The 21,612-nt window shown below is 38.3% G+C and overlaps 2 protein-coding genes across 6 annotated transcripts in view; one reads left to right on the forward strand and one right to left on the reverse strand.

The window, feature by feature from the left end:
• GALNT18 (polypeptide N-acetylgalactosaminyltransferase 18) overlaps positions 1-21,612 on the forward strand; it is a 218,533-nt gene that overhangs the window by 140,989 nt on the left and 55,932 nt on the right. For all 3 annotated transcript variants that reach the window (XM_084287712.1, XM_084287713.1, XM_084287714.1), the window contains exons 5-7: positions 3,077-3,260; positions 4,460-4,657; positions 7,929-8,043. In XM_084287712.1, the coding sequence (XP_084143838.1) occupies positions 3,077-3,260; positions 4,460-4,657; positions 7,929-8,043 (497 nt within the window). The remainder of the gene's footprint in view (positions 1-3,076; positions 3,261-4,459; positions 4,658-7,928; positions 8,044-21,612) is intronic.
• The window catches only part of LOC311210022 (uncharacterized protein), a 180,875-nt gene continuing 174,961 nt past the window's right edge, over positions 15,699-21,612 (reverse strand). For all 3 annotated transcript variants that reach the window (XR_014618475.1, XR_014618476.1, XR_014618477.1), the window contains 2 exons: positions 16,786-17,026; positions 15,699-16,019 (listed from right to left, as the gene is read on the reverse strand). The gene's annotated coding sequence lies outside the window, so the exon portion shown is untranslated. The remainder of the gene's footprint in view (positions 16,020-16,785; positions 17,027-21,612) is intronic.

A 21,612-nucleotide genomic window follows, 5' to 3' on the forward strand; every position in this document is an offset into this window, starting at 1 on the left:
CTGCAAAATACTGCTTTCTCTCCTGTGGACACACTACACTAACGGCTGGCAGGTAGTATTGAAGATTAGGTGAAATGCAGCACTCTTCTCTGCCTCCTGGGGCTGATACTGAAGTCCAGAGAAGGATTCCTTGATAAAACTGACCATGGGTAAGCCTGTAAGGTTCCCCCAGGACTCTCTCTGGCAAAAAGCTGCAGTGTGTATTAAAAGTGCATAGTGCCTAGTAAATGTCACAGCTATAACGTGCAGCTGAAGTTGCACTGGTGGCAAGCCAAGATTTGGGTTCTGTTCCATTTCCACTTATTTCCATACTACACCTAGCTATGGAAAAGATTTTGTGTTTACTCTATGCAGAGTTCGTTTCTGTCAAGGTACATGGTATGCACAGCCCTGCAACACCAGTACAACCAGCTGCAAGAGCATCATGCCTGGTGGCTCTCTGGGAGTCTCTCAAAAAGGGGTGAATTTAAGGAATTGTTTCACTTGATCATCTTTTCCCTTCCTCCATACCCTGAGAAGCAAACCCATTCAGGTCATATGGGCTGCAGCAGTCTTTAAGCTAGAGGACGCCTTGTGCAACAGCTCGGCTCCTCTTTAGCAGACTAAGAGAGGACACATCCATCTACTTTCCAAGGATGAACGTTTAATGTGGCTAAAATAAGTGTGTTTGCTTTTAACTTTCTCTTGCATTAACCATTCTAGTGTGCATATTGTCCAATTCTGATTGAGATGACCAGTTCCTAGAGTGTTTGGCTTATCCTAGTGAGGAGTTACTGGGCTGAGTGCAGAAATCTTCCCCTGGCTTGCAGCTATGAGCAGATTGCACAGCTAACACCTGCTAAAACAATGAGAATCATTGGTTATGTTTAAAACCCAAACAAACAAACTGTTGCATTTTAGTATCTTCACATTGATTGGTCACCTCTTGTTCCCCAAACACAACCAGCTATTGAGTTTATTTGAACAATAGAGGGCCTATATTTGGTTTTGCATGTTCAAGAGGTTTGCTGTTGTACACCTGTTGATCATGTGTGTTATACCCAAAATACTCAGACTGCAAAGTTGCTGGATAGACAGAAGAGTTACGTGAAATTGTGCCTGTGCCTTCTGTTAGCATTGTCCTGGGGTCTGTGTTTTCAGATGGTTGAAAGTCAGTTTGAAATGGGCAGATTAACATTAGACTGCCTAGCAGATTTAATGAGATGTAAAATTCCCTGAAAGCAATCAATACATACATTGGTTATTATATACATTACACATGTGTAATCCAAATTAAAGAATGAATGAAATAAGAATGTGGTGAAGAACAAATGTTAGAAACTACAGGAGAAAACCCATGGTTTGTTTTTCATGCAAGTGCATTAAGACCAGAAATATGACATTGATGGGAGTACTTTGTGAATATTGTTATTACTACACTGGGCCTTTATGAAATGTCACAGACTTCCTGAAGCTTATGGGGATGCTAAATACCTTGTAGGTTGGTTAATAGTATTAATTCTTTGATGAAAACTTTATTTCACGTTAGCGAGAGCATTGGAAGCTACAACCAAGGGATAGCTTGGCACTGAACGTCTGAGCAAAAAAAACCCAAGGGTTTTTTTCTCCGGGAAATAGGAAAAACAATGGCATGACCAACTTATCTGGTGTGTATGTATGGATCAGGGGCTAAAATCAGCAAGAGAGGAAAACTGTGGAAATGGCAGATGGCACACACACAAGGCTCAGAGGAGCAGAGCTCTATGGGAAGCAAACAGATTTCTGAGTAAGAAACCTATTTCATATATTTTGATGGAAGCAATGTGTTCACTTTTTTGTGAACCTTCAGGACTGCAGACAAGCGTACCTGACTTGTATAAACAACTAGCTCTTGAACAGAAGCTCACTGAAAATACATGTGCTCATGCTTGGTCCAGCCAGCATGGCAGAAGCTAAGGTACTCTCTTCCCACTGCAGACTCCAGGGTGCTGCTCCCTCCGGGGCTGTGCTGGGAGCCACCAGTTGCCTGATGCCCCCTATTCCATTGTGCTAGGTACTGTGCAAGTGCATGAAAAAAGCAAAGTGTGGTCTCTAGAGCTTCAAGTCTAAATAGACCAAAAAGAAGAAACCAGTGTGGTGATGACATTTCACAGGTGTGGAATTGATTTATGAAGATGTCAAGTGGCTTGCCAAAGATTTCACAGGAAGGGCTAGGCAGAATGGAACTCTTAATGCAGATCTGACAATTTCCAGTTAATCATCATAACCGCAGGAGCAATATTCTGCCTTGCAGCAAAGACATTTCAGGATTTGTGGAGAGATTGTGAAGAAAGGAAATTTAATAATGCCAAGGGAATTCTTAGTGCTACCATAACATAAAAAGAACATCGCAATGCTAATAAACAATAACTGTGAACACTGTATTTCAGGTCTTCGTATGGAGTTTTCTCATGCAGTGGTCTTAAAGTCAGAGATGCAATAACTGTCGATGAAGTAGGTTATCATGTTCTAATTAGGAGTAATTCTCCTCCAGTGCTTTTACTGGTCTTTGTTCTGCTGAAAAAAAGAGACGAAGTCATAGAACTTCTTAGTTAAGATAGAAGGGTATTGTCCAAGTTCAGGGAAAAAAAATATGGAAAAAGTATAAATACTTAATTTTATTAATTTCTTTCACTTCTTGAAATATTAGTAAAGGAAGTTAATGGAAAATACTTTGCCTTATTTTTTTCTGGAAATATAAGTTAGTTAACTTATTTGTTGCTACAGTAACATAATATGTACTGTAGCTATGGTACTTTATGACCTAGTGCTTTATTTTGTGGCATGTTAATGTTAAACAGCGACAGGATTTTGGCAATCACGTAGGCTGAATTGTTACACTTCAGTTTTTTATTACTATATAATTTGCATTCCTTCTCTTTCCTTCTCTCTCTCTGTCTCTTTTTTTTTTTTTTTTTTTTTTTTTTTTAAGAAGTCTTAATAGTTAAATCAACATGGAGTATTCCCCTGTGAGAAGACTCCTGTTTTGCTGAAAGAGCAGGTTTTTATGTCTTGGCGAGCTGCTATTTCTTAACATCCAATTCTTTCCTTTGCACAGAAGAACTCAAGGAGAAACTAAAGAAGTATGTTGATGAAGTGAATGCTCGGAAGCCTGGTTTCATCAAGGTTGTTCGACACAGCAAACAAGAGGGGCTGATTCGATCTCGAGTCAGTGGATGGAGAGTAGCCACAGCACCAGTAGTTGCTCTCTTTGATGCCCATGTAGAATTCAATGTGGGATGGTATGTGTCTCCTTGTATTTATCTGATAAAGGGGCCTTTTCTAAGCACTGTTTATAAATTACTAAATGCTGTTTCTCTTGCATATAGATGATGAATTAATATTCTGATCTTTTTAATAAGGATTCAGAGATGGACACAATCACCAAAAATGTATTTGTGCTATGTAACAGTCTGTATATATTTTTCTAATGTGAGTTATCTCCTGGTTGCAATTACAATGTATTTAACTATACTGGAAAACTGTGCATAAAGTGAGTTCCCACTTGCTGTCAAAATGTATCTAAAATATCTGAATCTATTGTGTATTATCGTTTTTCATTCAAGTAAATGGTAATTTTGACATAAAGAAGCTGAGTAAGGTAGACTAGTTACAGATACTAGGTAAGGGCTTGCAGTTAGGGGCAGCACACTTATGATACAGGTTTTGCTTCTTTGAGTTGCTTGAGTTCTCTTCAAATCTCAGGACAATATTGTAAATTGTTCTCAGGAAACAGAAAATGCTTCACATTTATGTAGCTTCCAAATACCTTATATTTCTGATAAAGGACAAACTGCTGAGAAAAAATTCTATTTTCTATGCTCATATTTTTCAGAGATGAGCTCCCTCCAGTAATGCTCCTTAGAGGCAAATGGCTGAAGCAAATTGACCTTCTTTTAATAATACTAGAGAAAGTTTCTTTTATGTTTTACAGTATAAACAAAGAAGTGTCATTTTGTCTCTGAGGTTGCTGCTCTTTGCAAAAGTAGCGCATACCTAAAAACATGTATTTGAACTGGTTTGGTCTAGATTTAATATCTCTGTTTCTTGAGTAAAAAAGATAGTAAAAAGGCAGGAGGTGCTGTCTGCAGGATAAATCTAATATTAACTCTGATCTTGATGCCCTTGATGATATTGAGAGCCTGAAGTTATCGTTACTTGGTAGCAGGGGTGTAAATGCTCTGTGATAATGCACATAGTAATTTCTTCCATTTCCAGCTAACATCAAGGATAATAACAGAGAGTCATTGATAAAATATTGCACTGCATTATTTTGGGGCAGGTCCTGCTCCGTCAAATCTCTGTCTCAAAGCAAAGGAAGCTCTGAATAGCTAACACCTATAGACATCGCTCCTTCTGAAATATACAGTGTAAGCTATTTCCATCATTGCTATCCTACTACATAGTCTTAATTTTTTATTTTTTTATATATTTTTTTTAGGGCTGAACCAGTGCTCACTAGGATAAAGGAAAACAGAAAAAGGGTCATTTCTCCATCATTTGATAACATTAAGTATGATAATTTCGAAATAGAAGAATATCCCCTTTCAGCACAAGGGTTTGACTGGGAGCTATGGTGCCGCTATCTGAACCCTCCTAGGTCATGGTGGAAACTGGAGAACACAACTGCTCCAATAAGGTAACATGCAACTGTGACCCAGATAAGTGTATCGCAGGAAATGCTCATCTAGATGTGACAGATGGTGAGTGGTCTCAGCTACATAATAGGTCTTACTGACTTCAATGTTAAATTAGATGTTAAATTAGTTAAATGTCCTTGATCTGTGTCCTTGCTCCCCCTACATATATCAAGAAAACCTTTATCAGTAGGTTTTTTAATATTATGTTTTTTAATAGGTTTCATTGTTATTAGCATGGGAAAAAATAGCTAAAATGGAACAGTAGACTTGACTGCTCAGCAGCGCTCTTTCTCCAAATGTTGTCTGATAATTTAGTGGTAATGGGCCAGAAACAGAATTTTCTTTACAAATTCATTATATAACATAACTAATGTGACAGTTGTATTCTTCGTAATACTGCCATATAGCTTTATAGCTGTATTGTGTCATCAGAGTTAATGCTGGTCCACCAAAAGTATGTTAGCAACAACTGTAATAAATTCTTGCTTTTGTACAATCTAGCTGTGTTTTTTGTTATCACGGCTAGAGCATTGTTGGGCTGGCCCAGAACAATACCCTTACCTCTGGGAGGGAGATAGAGGCTTCTGAATCCCTCTGCAGCTCTGCTGGGTTTCCAGTCCTTTTTTTTTTGTGTAGGCATTCATACTAAGGGGGTCACGGGTACCTGTTTTCTAGCTCTGCAGAAAGCAAGTGTGTAGACTGTTTTCACCAGTTGCAAAGCAGAACCTTAAATAGCAGCAGCAGCATGGGGGGGGTTCATCAGTAGCACTCAGTTACTTGTTTCCATGCAGTCAGTGAAAGAGGGGTATCTCATCCAGTGGTTTTTTCTTTCCAGGCAGACATCTCTTCTGGGGAGTTATCAGCTTAGACATGTGACTGCTCTGATCCACGTGCTGATCGTTAGAACAGGATTCAGAATTGGGAAGTAGTAGCTAAAAATTCACAGGTTTGCCACGGACATAAAAAGGGGTGGTAATTTCCACATCATTAGAAGGGTTTCATAGCATTAATGAACTGTGTTATTATTATGAAAATGCCTTGAAATATTCTACTAATTCCTGGAGAGGCAAACCTTCTATATTAATTATGGTTACTTTTTAAGTTAAAGGTACCTAAGCTCATAATGACGAGCAAATCTTCTATTCTGTATTATATAAAAACTATGCGCTTTGTGAGTACTGTGGAGCAAATACCCTTTAAGAATATTGGATGTTTACATTTTTCCCTAGCCATTTCTCTGGAGCCTTTTATTCAGTGAGATATGCTGTGCACATGTGATGGATAATTAAAAAAAAGAAACAAAAAAAAACAAACACCACATGTATTGATGGTGTCTGTCATGCCTCCAAATATGACTCTAGAATTATAAAAAAAGGGAAGCAGATGCTCTGAAAAATACTTCTAAAAGAATGTCAGAAGCAACAGTTAACTTGTTTTCTGTCAGAAGCAACAGTTAACTTGTTTTCTTCATTCATAAATATATCAGAAATGATTGTTCACTGTTGTGAAGTAGGGAGTATAGCAGTTCAAGGAACAAATGTATAGAATTATGTAGAATTTTACAGCTTGTGATTAAGACGTCCTATAATCTGTTTGAAAGCAGATGTCTACACGTACTGCAGCTTGAATGTTTCCAGAACCACAGAATCATCTAGGTTGGAAGAGACCTTGTATCATCTGCAAACTTACTGAGGGTGCACTTGATCCCCTCACTCAGATCATTGATAAAGGTATTAAAGAGAACTGGGCCTAGTACTGAGCTGTGGGGGACGCCACTAGTGACTGGCCTCCAACTGGACTTGGCTCCATTCACCACGACTCTTTGGGCCTGGCTATCCAGCCAGTTTCTAACCCAACGAAGCGTGCGCCAGTCCAAGCCAAGAGCAGCCAGTTTCTTGAGGAGAATGCTGTGGGAAACGGTGTCAAAAGCTGTACTGAAGTCAAGGTAGACCACATCCACAGCCTTTCCCTCATCCACCCAGCGCGTCACTTTGTCATAGAAGGAGATCAGGTTCGTCAAGCAGGACCTGCCTTTCATAAAGCCATGCTGACTGGGCTTGATCGCCTGCTTGCCCTGCAAGTGCCACGTGATGACTCTCAGGAGGATCTGCTCCATGAGCTTCCCTGGCACTGAGGTCAAACTGACAGGCCTATAGTTTCCTGGGTCTACCTGCCAGCCATCCTTGTAGATGGGCATCACGTTTGCTAGCTGCCAGTAAACTGGGACCTCCCCTGATAGCCAGGACTGTTGATAAATGATGGAAAGGGGCTTGGCCTTTTCTTCCACCAGTTCTCTCAGCACCCTTGGGTGGATCCCATCTGGCCCCATTGACTTGCGTACATCCAAGTGCTGTAGCAGGTCGCCAACCATTTCTTCGTGGATTGTGAGGGCCACAGTGTGCTCCCCATCCCCTTCCACCAGCTCAGGGTACTGGGTATCCAGAGAACAACCGGTCTTGCCACTAAAGACTAAGGCAAAGAAGGCATTAAGCACCTCAGCCTTTTCCTCATCTCTCATCACTAAGTTTCCCCCTGCATCCAGTAAAGGGTGGAGATTCTCCTTAGTCCTCCTTTTCATGTTAATGTATTTACAAAAACACTTTCTGTTGTCTTTAACGGCAGTAGCCAGATTGAGCTCCAGATGAGCTTTGTCCTTTCTAATTTTCTCCCTACACATACTTACAACATCCTTATAATCCTTCTGAGTGGTCTGCTGTCTTTTCCATAGATCATAAACCCTCTTTTTTTCCTAAGGTGTAGGCACAACTCCCTGTGCAGCCAGACAGGTCTTCTTCCACACCAGCTCATCTTTGGGCACATGGGGACAGACCGCTCCTGAGCCATTAAGATGACCCTAGCTTCTAGCTAAACTTAGAAAACCATGCATCATTGGGTATCCCTTTTAATTATCACAGACACCTGAGAACTTAGTAGGGATAGACTACTCCACGTTTTGGCTACAATGGCTGGTGCCTCAGAATCGAAGTTGCAGCTGTTGGGTCTACTCTTTTTTAATCCTTATGTCCTGCCTGTTGTGGTGAATGTGTTTGTCCAGTCATTTTGAGTCTCTTTTCTTCCAGTGCTTTCTTCACTACGGAATCAAGAACATTAGAAAACAAAGCTGAATAAATCTATTTGAGGACTACCTTCTTAAGAATCCGTCTTGACACACTGTTTGACCCAGCAATGATAAATATAGTCAATTTTGGAATAATAAAATTGTTTGTATTCTGTCTGTTAATTTTGCTTGCTCCTGTTTTTTTCTTCCAGAAGTCCTGCATTGATTGGGTGCTTCATAGTAGACAGAGAATATTTCCAAGAGATTGGCTTACTAGATGAAGGCATGGAAGTGTATGGAGGGGAGAACGTGGAGCTTGGAATCAGGGTAAGGAATGTAAACAAACATCAGTGGTGGCTTGCATTAAAAAGTACGACATGGTCTTTATTATAGGGAAAAAAAAGGAGTCACATATGTATGGGTGACAGCATGCAAATAACATGCATGCTACTGCTATGTAGTTGTAAGGATTGTTGTATTTGAGAAGGGGAAAAATATATCTTAAAAAAATCTCTTAAAAATATATCTACAATATTATGTTATGTTGTGTTTTGTTATATTATATATAAAATATATATAAATATATCTTAAATAATATCCCATATCTTTTTTTTTAAGAACTTATATGGAAAAATAATATAAATACAGAATTTGGTATTATTCTGCAGAGATGATACCTAAAAATCCCTGTGTACCTATGATCCTGAGCTCAGTAAGGAGGATAGTTTCTCATAGATGTAATGGGAAAAGCCTTTCTAGATTAATTTGTTTATTTAAATTAGGAAAATCACTATGGAGCAAGCTGAAATATACAGGCATTTATGCTGCCTTCCCTCTGCAAGGGTATTAAGGTATTTATAAAGTACTGAAGTTGCACAAGTGCACGTATTTTCTTCTTCCATCTGTTTACTATGTGTAGTATTTTGTGTGTTTTGTGTACCTCTTTCCATCTCTCATCACAACTAAATGCCATCCAGAAATAAAGTGTTGCTCATTTTGAGAATCTTTCATTTTTTTTGATACGAGAGAAATTTCTAGATTGATAGGTGGTAATGAAAAATGGAATGATGTGTGTTATAAGAATTAAATTCTAAACCTTGCTATTGAAATGTTAGTGGAAGATAGTATTTTGTGCTTTTTGGTTGCCAGATTAAAAATATAGTTATATAAAAGCAAAGTAAAAAAAAAAAAAAACACATCAAAAAATAAATAATTCTCTGATGAGACTGTGAGATATAACCAAAAAATACTTCTGGGTTTCTGCAATTATTTTCCTCCTATCTCTCAGAGATAAACTATTATTGCAGGAAGACTGAAAGGCAGGTACCCTCTCAGTTACATTAGAGCACAATTGTAAGGATAAGGACAGCAAAAACCAAGTCTGCTTCTTTTAGTAACACCATTCTCTTCACTGGGAGGGACAGAGAGCCTTATTCTGCTCCTGAAACAGAATTTTGCAGCTCAGTGTTTCAATGAGTTGAAAATTAGTGTCACTTTGATTTTACTCTTCTTTCCACAACTGACAAAACTATAGTCTCCCTGTGAGCATAAAGAGTTTTATCTAGTTCTGTATCACGAGATATATGCTATCCAGTCCGTTAGACTTAGCCTTGCAGAAGTTGATCATGATGAGTACTTTGATAGACAAGACCAGAGAGACAGAAATCTCTGTTTAACTGAAACTTTGGAGTAGACTGGATCACTGGAATAAGACCCAACACTGCTCTGATTTCCTTATGGCCTTTTTTTTTCCCCGTCTCCAGTGAAGCAGTGCCTGACCTACATAAAATACTTTCATCTGCAGCAGATTGTCATGTGCAAGGTAGTGTAATGTATGCTGCCTCATCTAACTTTATCCTGACTTAGATCTGTGTTCCTAGCTGTATCAAAACAAATCACTGAGCAGAATTTTCAACAGTTTATTACTAACTCTTTTCACAATCCTCAGCATATCCCAGATGATACCAGAATGAATATAAATGTACAGTGCAATATTAGAGCTTCTGGAAATTATAGTATTTTTTCTATAGTTGTTAAGCTTCATAAGCAAGCTCCTTTCCTCAGCCATCTGCTGTGGGTGCACACCTGTGACCATACAGTTTCTTGACAAAGTACATGTGGCTGCTAAAAATGTGCTGTCACAATGCGGGCAGCTGTGCCATCATCCAGTTGCATCCTTAGCACTCATCCTTAGTGGTTTTCTTTTAGATAGGGCTATGCAGAAGACTATGGTCAGAAGGTGATTGCATGCCAGATGGTCTGTCTTTGATGCTGAAATACACCTTGTCTCTGCAGCACAAAAATATTTACCTCTAGATTACCCATGTTGCTTTCAACTGCAGCGCTTATGATCAATCAATACGGATTTTTCTCCAAAAGCTACATTATAATTACAGAGTCGGTGCAATAAATAATGTTTCCATTTTAAAATGATGCTCTCCGGTCCATGACTACAGATTGCTCACTATGCTTCATCTTTTATCACTGTTCTCCTTTTTTAAGAAGCATCAAGCTTCATCTAGTATTCTGCTGTGTTATGCATTATCATGTAGGGATGGAGAAGCAGACACCAAGTGTGCTCAAACTGGCCTAGTGTCCAGGCTGTCCAAGAAGCAGGAACATAGCCTGTTCCCTTTGCAGTATTTACGTACCGGAAGTCAATTCTTTCATTGAGAAAATTCATGTAATAAGCATGTAAGAACAAATATTTACAGGATGAGAACAGTTAAACATTCAACTACAGAAAGACCAGGAATAGAAATGATCATTTGAGCTACTTGTTTATCTTAAACACGTTAAGTAGAACAAGGTCCTGCACCTTATATTACTGTTTTGTTCCAGAGGATATAAAACTGCTGTTAGCCAAACTCACGCATATCAGCTACAACATCGTATAATGATGTAGATAAACTGGTATCAGGGTGAACTTGGTACCTCTATGCCTATGCACAGTCAAAGACTTATTCTCCATTTGCTTTGTTAGCAGCTGCATCTTCAATGGTGTGAAATGAGATTTAATTTCCTAGCTGAAGTGCTTCTGAGAAGCAAAGTATACCTACTTAGGATTTCTTCTCATTATAAAGGAGAAAACACCTGTCTTCTGAATTCTTGAAATGGTGTGTTTTAAAGTAAACTAATGGAGTTCTTACTGTGTACAGCCAGGAATTAGATCCTGAGGCAATGGAATCTTACCCCAGAATCCTCTCCTAGGAGGTATTTTTGTCACCTCATTATCTGCACAAATGTCTAGTTTTTTGTGTTACATGAGTATATGAAAATCTCAACTATTGGAAACTGTAGCTGAAGCCCCCATTGTTGGTAAATTGTATCAAACCACAGAAAACAGGTCTTTGAATGGAGGTTTATTCTCTTCACTCTGATGAATTAGTTTATTTACTCAGCACTATTTGTCTCAAATTTGTGGTATTATTTTAACTTCTAAGATTTTTACCTTGTCTATGGCTTTTTAAGAATATTTGTGAAACCTTAAACATATATTATCAAATACATATTAATAGAATTCTGTTTCCATGAGCTAGAAGTTGACAGATGAGTTCAAAGTAGGAATACATTTTAAAATCTTAGAAGCAATGCTGTATTTTCACCTCAAGCAAATATTTTCTTGCAAAGCTATTCGTGTGACCTGTAACAAAATAAAGACTGGCTGGTTGATGCAAGACTTGGCAGCACCCTTTTGTGCAGCTCAGTCTCTTAGTCTGGGATTGCTGAAAGATTCATTTACTTTGTCCCAGAATCATATTCTTAAATTCACATTGGGATGAGTAATGATTCCTTTTGGATTATTTTTGATCATTCCCAATTAGATGGACCTGTGTGCTTTGAAGGGACCAGATTATATTTGAAGGGCAAACTGGAATCACACTGCTTATCCAAGAGACCAATTACAAACTCATAGTTTGTATAAATGTGAGTATAAGGCTGGGATTTTTCACCTTTATTTAGACTCTCCTTTCTGGGCTGTGTTTGGACAAGCTATACATGCAGTTACAGAAACCCCTACAAATACATTGCAATAAATTAGATACAATCAATTAGATCCTGTACTAGATGGTTCAAGACTAGTTTTCAGTAGGCTTCCTAGAAGCATCTTCCAATTTCTACTGATGTCGGCAGAAGATTTTCTATCAAGAGCAAGCCTGTAGCAATCATTTTGTCTTTTAAAGCAGCCTACATGTTTGATGAAGCTTCCAAATATTGTGTTACAACAAAGTTGTTTGTACTACTTTTAGAGATGCATGAACAAATATTCAGTGATTTGCCTCAGGTCACAAACTGAGTCATCATCAGAGTCAAGGGAATGTAAACCCAGGCTTTGACTTAGAGTAATTATGTGTGTCACAAAGACTTTGTGCTTGCAGATGAATTTATGTTCACAGAGATATAATGGATCTGTTAAAAGGGTAAAATAAACTTTTGTTAGAAGGTAATAGCTCTTTAATGGAAAAGGAATGGGTCTTGCTCCCACTAAAACATATATTGGACTCTACTTTTATAAAGTATATTGCCATAGTGAAATTAGTTGTATTTGCAATTAAATTGGATAAAAAATACATTATCTTCCTTTCCCAGTAGTCTAAAGGTTTGTTTGTAGAGTTTAAGCAAAACTGATCCTGATGCTTTTTTTTTTTGTTGTTGACAGAGAACTAGAGGGTGGTTTATGAACAGAGAAGTAGGAATGAGTAACATGATCAGAAAACGTTCCAATGTTCTTGGGGGTATTGTCTATATGGTGTTTTTATGGCAGTGCAAGCAGATTTGAAGTCTATCATGCCCTTCTTTGATTTTATTTTTTCCCTAAATGCCAGGGCTGACTTCCTTTTTCTGTATTTTTATTTTTATTATTTTCACAGAATCACAGAACCATCTAGGTTGGAAGAGACCTCCAAGATCACCTAGTCCAACCTCTGACCTAACACTAACCAGTACTCCACTAAACCATATCACTAAACTCTACATCTAAACGTCTTTTAAAGACCTCCAGGGATGGTGACTCAACCACTCCCCTGGGCAGCCCATTCCAATGCCTCACAACCCTTTCAGTAAAGAAGTTCTTCCTAATACCCATCCTAAATCTCCAAGTGATTTGGCTCTAGCTTGATTTATCTTTTTTTGTTTGTTTGTTTGTTTGTTTGTTTTTGTTTTTAAATAGCTCTCTGCCCCAGCATTTGGGATCATAATTGTTGATTGCTGGCTAGTTTACCCACTCTCTGTCATATGGTGCCTAAAAGCCTATCGATGGCTTACATGTCCTATCATTTCTGATCGAAAGTATTTGTGCATCCCTAGGGTTTCTCACCAGAGATTTCTTTCTGCTAATATGCCCTTATAAAAGTGTTCCTTTGATAATCGCAAGCAAGTGCAACTGTTTGCATTTGCTCCCAAATCTCCATGTTTATCTGAAAACTTTTTGGGCTTTTTCCTTTTTACATAGAAGTTTCCAGCAATTTTACCTGTCAGTGTTTTTAATATCAGCCGTGAATAACATGAAATCATTTATATTACGTGTCAAAAGACATCAAGGAAAACTTTGTAACACTGTACAAGTTAGGCTGTAGTTTCACAATACATCAGTCTCAAACAGCTGTCTGGTTTGTATTTTCTCCTCCTTCTTCTTGCCCTCCTTTGTTCACAGGCTTGCATTCTGCCCGTGCTTTCACTGTGCCAGCATAGCTGTCTTAATGGCTGCTCTGTATGCTGTGTCTGTAACACCTCCAGTTCAGATATAAACTATACATTTTAACTTTTTTTTTTTTTCTTTTTAACTGCAGGATTTTTTACGTTAATCAAGTTGTGATTTACCATGGTGCCACACAAACTGTTGTGTGAGGAAAATTGAGAGGTCAGTGTGCCAAAAGGTAGAAATAACTGTGAGGGAACAAAAAAAAAGTTGAAGAAGTTTTTCACCCAGCTGCTGTGTTGTGGAGCTGTTTGCATGGAGAGAGCACTGGGATGTGTCATGTTTGCATAACATCCCTTTTTGTCCTTGCTGCTGGGTCGCCTTTCATGGCACTTCACAGAGCAATATGGATGTTTCCCTAAATTCCCTTCAGAAAAATGAATCTAGATGTCTCCCATTCTTGCACTATCAGCCATCATAACTTGCTGTGGTCTTAAAGCCATATTGTAATATAGATTTTAATAAGTAGGCCCTAACCCTTCCCACTGGGGAATGATTTGCTTTATAGAAAAAGTCCTTAATGTAAGATCTCGGGTACTGTTGAACAGTATTGGGCTGGTGATGTGCAGAAGAAGAGAACTCAGAAGTACAGGAGTAACAGTCAAGTTGCTACTTTGAGATACCACTTTTTAACATTGTGATATCTATTTAACTCCATTTTGTGAATTAAAAAGAGAACATTACTAGACCGAACTCTTCAAGAAAAATTTCTAAAGATTGACCAAACCTTACTTCTTAAAGGGATGATCAAATGCTCTCATAGCCCACACTTTCACCAACATTAAATAAAATAAATAAATAAATAAATAAATAAATAAATAAAGTGTTTAACAATGCAAATAGGGTTGAAGAATTTGCCTAGCACTCTGTGTAACCAGATTTTGTTTTGGAAATTACTTCAACTTTTCCAAAATTTTGTTTTGGAAATTACCTCACTGTATTAATATCCTCAATATCAAGATGACACATACTAAAATTCCCTCTTATCAAGGCTGCCATTTTTTTCAGAAAAATAAGCAGCCTCTATTTAGTATAAAAGAAGCAATTGGCTTTAAATTGTCATGCCTCTAAATGGGTGCCAGTCATGACATAACAAACTGGCTTTCAGTGTCTTGTTCTGTTTTTGTGTCAAGTCTCCAGTAGAATAATTGTTTTTTTTTCCCCCCATTTTGCCCATGAATGCCTCAAGAGGTAACCTGCAGCTACAGCATGTCTAATTATACACACAGACAGCATTACCAGTTTTCCAGTGAATCATTTTTGCTCTTTCTGGAGATTAACAGTTCCCACAGGAAAGTAAGTGATTGATACTGCACCAGCAGTACGTGGCATCACTCTACCCTTCAAGGAAGGAAGAGGCTCTTGGAGGTTTCTCACAGATGTTTTTTCACTGCTTACACCTGTGTGGTTGCACATTACCAGCTGGGCATTAATATAGACATGTGGATGCTTTAAGAAAGGCAACTGTTGTTTGCAGTGGTTCAGAAAGGAGTAAAACTATTATAAGTCAATATGCACTTAAAAGTCTGTGGACTTAGGTCAGATGGAAATTAATTAGTGCATTATTATAAGCTAGCCTGATGTTTAATATCCCTGCTTTTTATGTCATAGCATGGTGGAAATGACAGTCTAGCTACTGGTATTACGATCCTTCATGGATTAATCTGAGAAGGTTCCATGTTCTTACTAGTTTTAAGTTGATATGTGTCTGGAATTTAAACTTACAGAGAGTTTTTAGTTCTGCAAGGCTGTTTGAGTTTGATTGAGTAATCTAACAAAGATCAGAGAAAGACCTATGTGAGAAGGCAAGGGATTGTTGTGTTGTAACAGAACTGATTAGGTGACCAAGATGGATTCTGCCAGGATCAAGTATGTTTGGGTCAAAGCTGCAAAAGCTAAATACCATCACATGTCACAGCGCTTTTAGCTTGGTGTTGTGGTTTAACCCGGCCAGCAGCTAAGCACCACACAGCCATTCACTCACTCTTCCCCCTCCCTCTCTGGGATGGGGGAAGAGAATCAGGAAAATGAAGCCTGTGGGTTGAGATAGAGACAGTTTATTGGGAAAGGGAAAGGGAAGGGGAAAAAGAAGGGGAAAGGGAAGGGGGAAAGGAAGGGAAGGGAAGGAAAATGACAATAGTACTGCTACTAATAATGTGTACAAAACAAGTGATGCACAATGCAATTGCTCACCACCCGCTGACCAATGCCCAGCCTATCCCCGAGGAGCTGGTCCCCCCACCCCAGCCAGCCACCCTTGTATATTCCATACCATGACCCCAGATGGTATGGAATACCCCTTTGGCCAGTTTGGGTCAGCTGTCTGTTCCCTCCCAGCTCTTGCTGCACCCCCAGCCTGCCCTCTGGCAGGACAGAGCGAGAAGCTGAGACGTCTTTGGCTTGGTGTAAGCACTGCTCTGCAACAATTAAAACATCAGCGTGTTATCAGCACTCTTCTCATCCTAATCCAAAACATAGCACCCTACCAGCTACTAGGAGGAAAATTAACTCTGTCCTAGCTGAAACCAGGACACTTGGTCTTCTGGTACCAATGAAGTCTTCAGGATTAGTGCAAGATTAACAAGGTTGATCAAGCTGAGTGCACCTGCAGCAGAGGAGAGGGAGGCAAAAACATCAATGAAGGGCAATGCAGTATGTTGCTCTGTGAGTACTTAACCAATGTTGATCTGGTAATTCAGTTTACTTCATTTTAACCTTTTAGGGTAACAAGTGATTTATTTGACTTCCTACTCTTGACTTATACTTGGCAATGTAGCAGTGATTTATGTCAGTTACTTGCTGTGCCTAGCAATGAGATAGACACATTTGAAAAAGAACAGGATGAAGCCTTACACCCTAGTGATCCTTGAAGTGTGTTATCTCCTGGTAACACAAGGCATAGTGTAGTTTCCTGCAATTATGGAACAGCAACACAACATACGTGGTTTAACAATACATTGTAAAAGTTTTACAGCTCATGAAGGTAAGTGCAAAATTAATCCCTGCAGAACAAAACAATTTTAAAAGTACACAATGAAGCAATTAACTAAAAGGGGAAGAAAACTACTGACAATTAAATATGGGAGGAATCTTTACATGTATTGCTTTTTCAATTATGATGTTTTATAAAGGCACAATTAATGTTAAATGAGGCCTGTGAGACAGTTAATGATGAATTCAAAAGTAAGATTTAAGGGAAAATTTACATTTTAAAAATCAAGAGGACTTCTAGTTATGTTAAAGCCTTTTTATTTTCTTCTAAAAATTCTTCTAGATTGTGTGTGGGGTGTTTTTGTAGGCTGTTTACAGTTCCATATTATCAGCTTGGTTCTGGAGAAAGGCTGTCATCACACATGAATAGATAAGTTTACCTGAAAGCATGAAAGGCTGGTATGATGATGAGAAGTAGAATAGTCTTCAGAAACCTCATAGGGCTTCAGTAAAACAGATGAAGTAATTTTAAAAATCTCTTTCCAGTCTCTGATATACAACAGAATGCATGCTGTTCTGAGCTCTGACTGTTGGTAGTCAATTGAAATCCTTACACCCCAATTTCCCACTCTGCAGGAGTATACACAGGGTCATGATTTTCTTCTCCAGCCCATTCAGCATCTAGAAGCAGGGAGTAAAACAGAGCTTCAGTAAGCAGTGTTTTGTTTGTTTGTTTGTTTGTTTTTTCTCTTCCTGGCTTGCCTGTATTCTGATTTTTCAAATTCTGCATTTACATGACTCAGGCCAGGACTCTGCGGTTAATTCTAATGTTATGGCAGACTTCTTCAATGGGAGGAACCTGTTCAGGAACACTGCAATAAGAATAACTGCACAGGGATTCTTGGTGAATTTGGGGAAGGTTAGCCAAACCCAACAGTACTTACTGTAACTATTACAATTATTTGGTGAACGTTATCTGACTTCAGTGGAGATACACCTAAATAAAGATTCATGTGTTTCATCTAGTGACTATAGTTTTTAGGATTACAGAGCCAGATATACAAATATACATGACAACCCCAAAACCCTCAGGGTCCAATCCAAAACCCACCATATGCTACTGCAAACATGAACGTGGATTTCAGTGGGTTTTGTATGTGACCATCCTCCCTATCCTTTCTTCAGTCAGTTGTCAAAACACCAAAATAAAAATGCAGACTCAAAATGGTCGCAGACCCTGCTCATGGTATGGAATAACAATAGCTTTTTTCAATTTGTCTGTAAAGCATCAAGCTTATTATTGGCTAATGCTAAATGGTTATTGATAATGTCAACGGTAAACATGATTCAGAATTTTTTTTTTTGCATTAAATTGTTACCCAAAATATATGTTTAAGATAATTGGTTCCTATTTGTTTGTATCCATAGTAGTAATTAATTCACACTGACTTTTTGTTTGTTTGTATTTTTCTTCAGGGTATATCTTTAATGAGTTCTTCTAATTTCATCTTTAGCAAACTTCACAGAAGCTAGATATTGCTTCAGCTTTTTGAGAAATCCCGACAAACCACTTAATTATTAAAAAGTTTTGTTTGCAGTCCAAATGAAATGACGGTTTCAAACAAGGTCACATAAGTTCTCAGAGAAACTGCATGATCTGTGTAAATATAATGAGTGCAGTACATGCTAATAAACTGCTCAACATCGTGTAGGTTTTTTTTTTATTAGATTAAGCTTCCACAACATGAAAAGAACACTCAGTGATTAAAGAGATAAAAAGAAACACTATTAATGAGGAAGTGTTATATCATTTTATAATGAAGTATAAATTAAATATTCAAGAGAGACATCAGCTTCAGAATTGTAATTGTTTTGATTAAACATGCAAATTCAAATATGGTTAAATGCAATTGAAAATAATTTACTAGAGGATGTGCATTTAAAAACACATAAATAGAACTGGAGATTTTTTGTCTACTAAAGCATTTTCCAGAAGTGAATGGAATTTGCTTTGAGAAGTTATGACAAGATGAATGTAGGCATTTGTAAGGATGTCACCCATCTGTGGTCCACACTGCAGGCTGTGCAACTGCTGTCATTACTGCCCTTATTTTGATGGGAATGAGTGATGGATGAACACAGTGATATTAGGGCTTATACCTTTAAAAATGCTTATGGAATCCATTTGGTGTGTTACTGCTTCTGCATCTGTCCTGTTTGTGCTGTCCCACTGGTCTGCCACCTGTGGTGGTCCTTTACTCCTTTAGCAGACTGTTGTGTTGGGCCATGACGTAGTTCTCTCTGCAGTGCTTCCACTTTCCTACTTTCAGTGTGAAGAATGTGTTTCTTGTTTGCTCTATGGCGCTACTTTACCCTTGCTGCACATAAATTCATGCAGATCTAAGGTCACAGTTATATTGTACATGTAATGTTCTTTAGTAAATTAATAGTAAGCAGTGCTTAGGGCTGGGACAAATTATCCATATATGCTACAACAACTAAGATTTAAAAGGAAGGTCATTTCCTACCTCCCTTTTTCAAATAGATTCTCTGTATTCACTTAATGTTCCTATTGTCTGCTACTTGCTGTACTTAGTTTAGGTCACAGGCTCTGCTGATTTTATTTTTTCAGCTTCATGTTAGTTGTCTTGGCACTGCAACTGTCCCTTTACACCGGTCTACAAGAGTTTTAATAGATGAATATCAGACCATTGTGAAAGTCTTTGCTCTGAGCTGAGTCTGTAAGAAAATATATTTCTTAACATTATTTTTTTTTTAATTAAAACTGTCCTTCCCCAAAAGGTGTAGGGTTCAGAGTATTTAATGATTCTGTCCTATACACTTTTGATGTGAGATTTATACCTTATCTGCATGTCTTTAAAAATCATAGTGTGTTGGATGGCTCCAACCATCTCCACAAATAAAGGTGGCAGGGGTGGGATGGGAGAGGTCAGACTGAAGTGTGCAGTTGGTCTAAGGAAAGAAAGAAAGAATGAATAGGTGTTCTTGGCCTAGCTGCAAGATTCCCTTATTTCACACATAATCAGGGAAGAATCAAGAAAAACTAATGCTTTCTGTAGCAGTCAGTTTTCATGTTACAGTGTAATATTCATATATCCTGCTCAGTGTAGTGTTTAGTATTTAGTGTAGTAGGGCTAGCAAAACCCTTTGTTCCTTGCCTGGAGATTCTGCATGTGTGTTTGAGTCAGGATTCCATAGTCCATCAAGATTCCAGGAGAGTTTCATGCCATTTGAAAATCCCACTCTTGTAACACACTGGAGGTGTTCAAGGCCAGGTTGGATGGGGCTTTGGGTAATGCGGTCTGATGGGAGGTGTCTCTGCCCTTGGCAGGGAGGTTGGAACCAGATGATCTTTAAAGTCCTTTAACCCCAAGCCATTCTATGATTTTATGATATACTGCTAGTCCAGTTTTGGTTTATGTGAATCACATTTTGATGGATTGCACGAGTTTTTTGCTCAGAAATGATAGCATTTGCATTTGAAGCTGTTCAATGCAACATGTGTGTTCTGTCAGCATCTGTATTGACAGCTCCTTCTTAGCATTAAATTTTTAAGTTAATCCACAGTTATTGTAGAGTAATTAATTAGTCTTTAGAAATAGAACAAAGATTGTCAGTGTCTGATACAAGGGTGTGGCCACCAGATTTGGTTTATTAGAGTTTATTCAGGTACTAGGTAGTTCTTATTTACAAACTGTATGGAAGACTTGGTCAACTCGGGGTGTTTTATGAAAGCACATATGACTTCATTATAAAGTCAAATTAGATTTTACTGATTAGTGAATCTGTACTAAAATTACACAGGAATGCACTCTTTGAATTTTCAGATTCTGGAAAAAAGAATCAGATATGTGGAAATACAGCTTCTTATAGACAGTGAACTGGCTGAGCTTGTTGTTAAGATGGCATTCAGTTCAGACTTAACCGAAAATCCCACAAAAGATTTCGTGTTAACATGTTGTACTTAGAGAGAGGCCATCCCTATTTAAAATGAGCAAAGGCTAGGCAGAGTAGGCAGGGCATGTAGTAAGTGAATTGTGTTGACATAGGCTAAGTTATGACCATCTCCACGTCTTTCTTGTCTTTTATTAAACTAATTTAAGCAGTGTACAGTGAGTAACTTTGAAAATTTATAGTTGGATGTCAATGCTGTACTGAGAAATAGCTTGGATCGCAAGCAGGCATTGAGTGAGCAAAGACTGATGATACTTCACACTTAAACTTTATTACGAAATATAACTGAACCATTTAGAATTAAACCATTGAGAAACAAGTACTTTTGTTAGCTTGGTAAACTGGATTGCCCACTTTATATGAAAATTAAAAAGAACACAAATGCTATTTCAAGATTATTACTTATTCCTGTGCCAGATCAATGGCCTATTTCTTTTTAAATATTTATGAACATCTCAGTTTCACTTTGATGTTGGTAGTGATTAAATTTTTGTATTCTTACAGTTTTCCAAGTTAGGGACACAAGACATGCTGAAGTCTTTTCAGCTCCCTTCTTGACTGTACTATAGGTCCATGGGATAGCTGATCTTCCAGAGAGCTTTGAAAATCAAGGCTCTATCTCTTCTCCCAGCATATGCCGAATGCAATTAGGCACCGGTTCAGAAAAGGCTTTGTAAACATTCTGAATCCATGCCACATTTTCTGGTGTCAGGTGCTGCCAAATATCTAAATGCTGTATTCAAGCCGGATGTCTAAATATATAAAATGAATGACTGAACAAAGTGCCTCCTTAGTAGAGCATATGCCTATAGGGCAGACACACCTGAAGGGTCTGAGACCAGCTCCAGATTGTGAATTTCTGCCAACCCGCATCCCTGAGCACTGGCATGGACACCAGATTATACACTCTTGGATGAGCTGGACAGGGAAAGGAGCACCTCGCTTTCATTTTTTGCTATTTTGGTATACGACACCAAACCTCAGGAATCTCTGCTAGCAGTATCATAAGACAAACTCCTTCATTCTCATAAGGCAAATATCAAAAGGCAAACTCCTTCATGCTTTCTTTTCAGTGCAGTATGCCTATCTCTGGAACACTGAGGGACTTGTTCGGTAGGATCAAACAGTTTGAGTACATACAGGCTTTCATGTGAACAGCATCCACTAAGCCATTAAGAATCTGCTGTCTTGATCTTTTTGGGAAATTCACATAATACAAGATGCACAGGAAAAGAACTTATATGTAAAATATTTCAGCTACATTACTGACTGTTAAGGCTTCGGATGTTGTT

This window comes from Netta rufina, assembly GCF_964035555.1.
Source record: "Netta rufina genome assembly, chromosome: 5".
Lineage (NCBI taxonomy): Eukaryota > Metazoa > Chordata > Aves > Anseriformes > Anatidae > Netta > Netta rufina.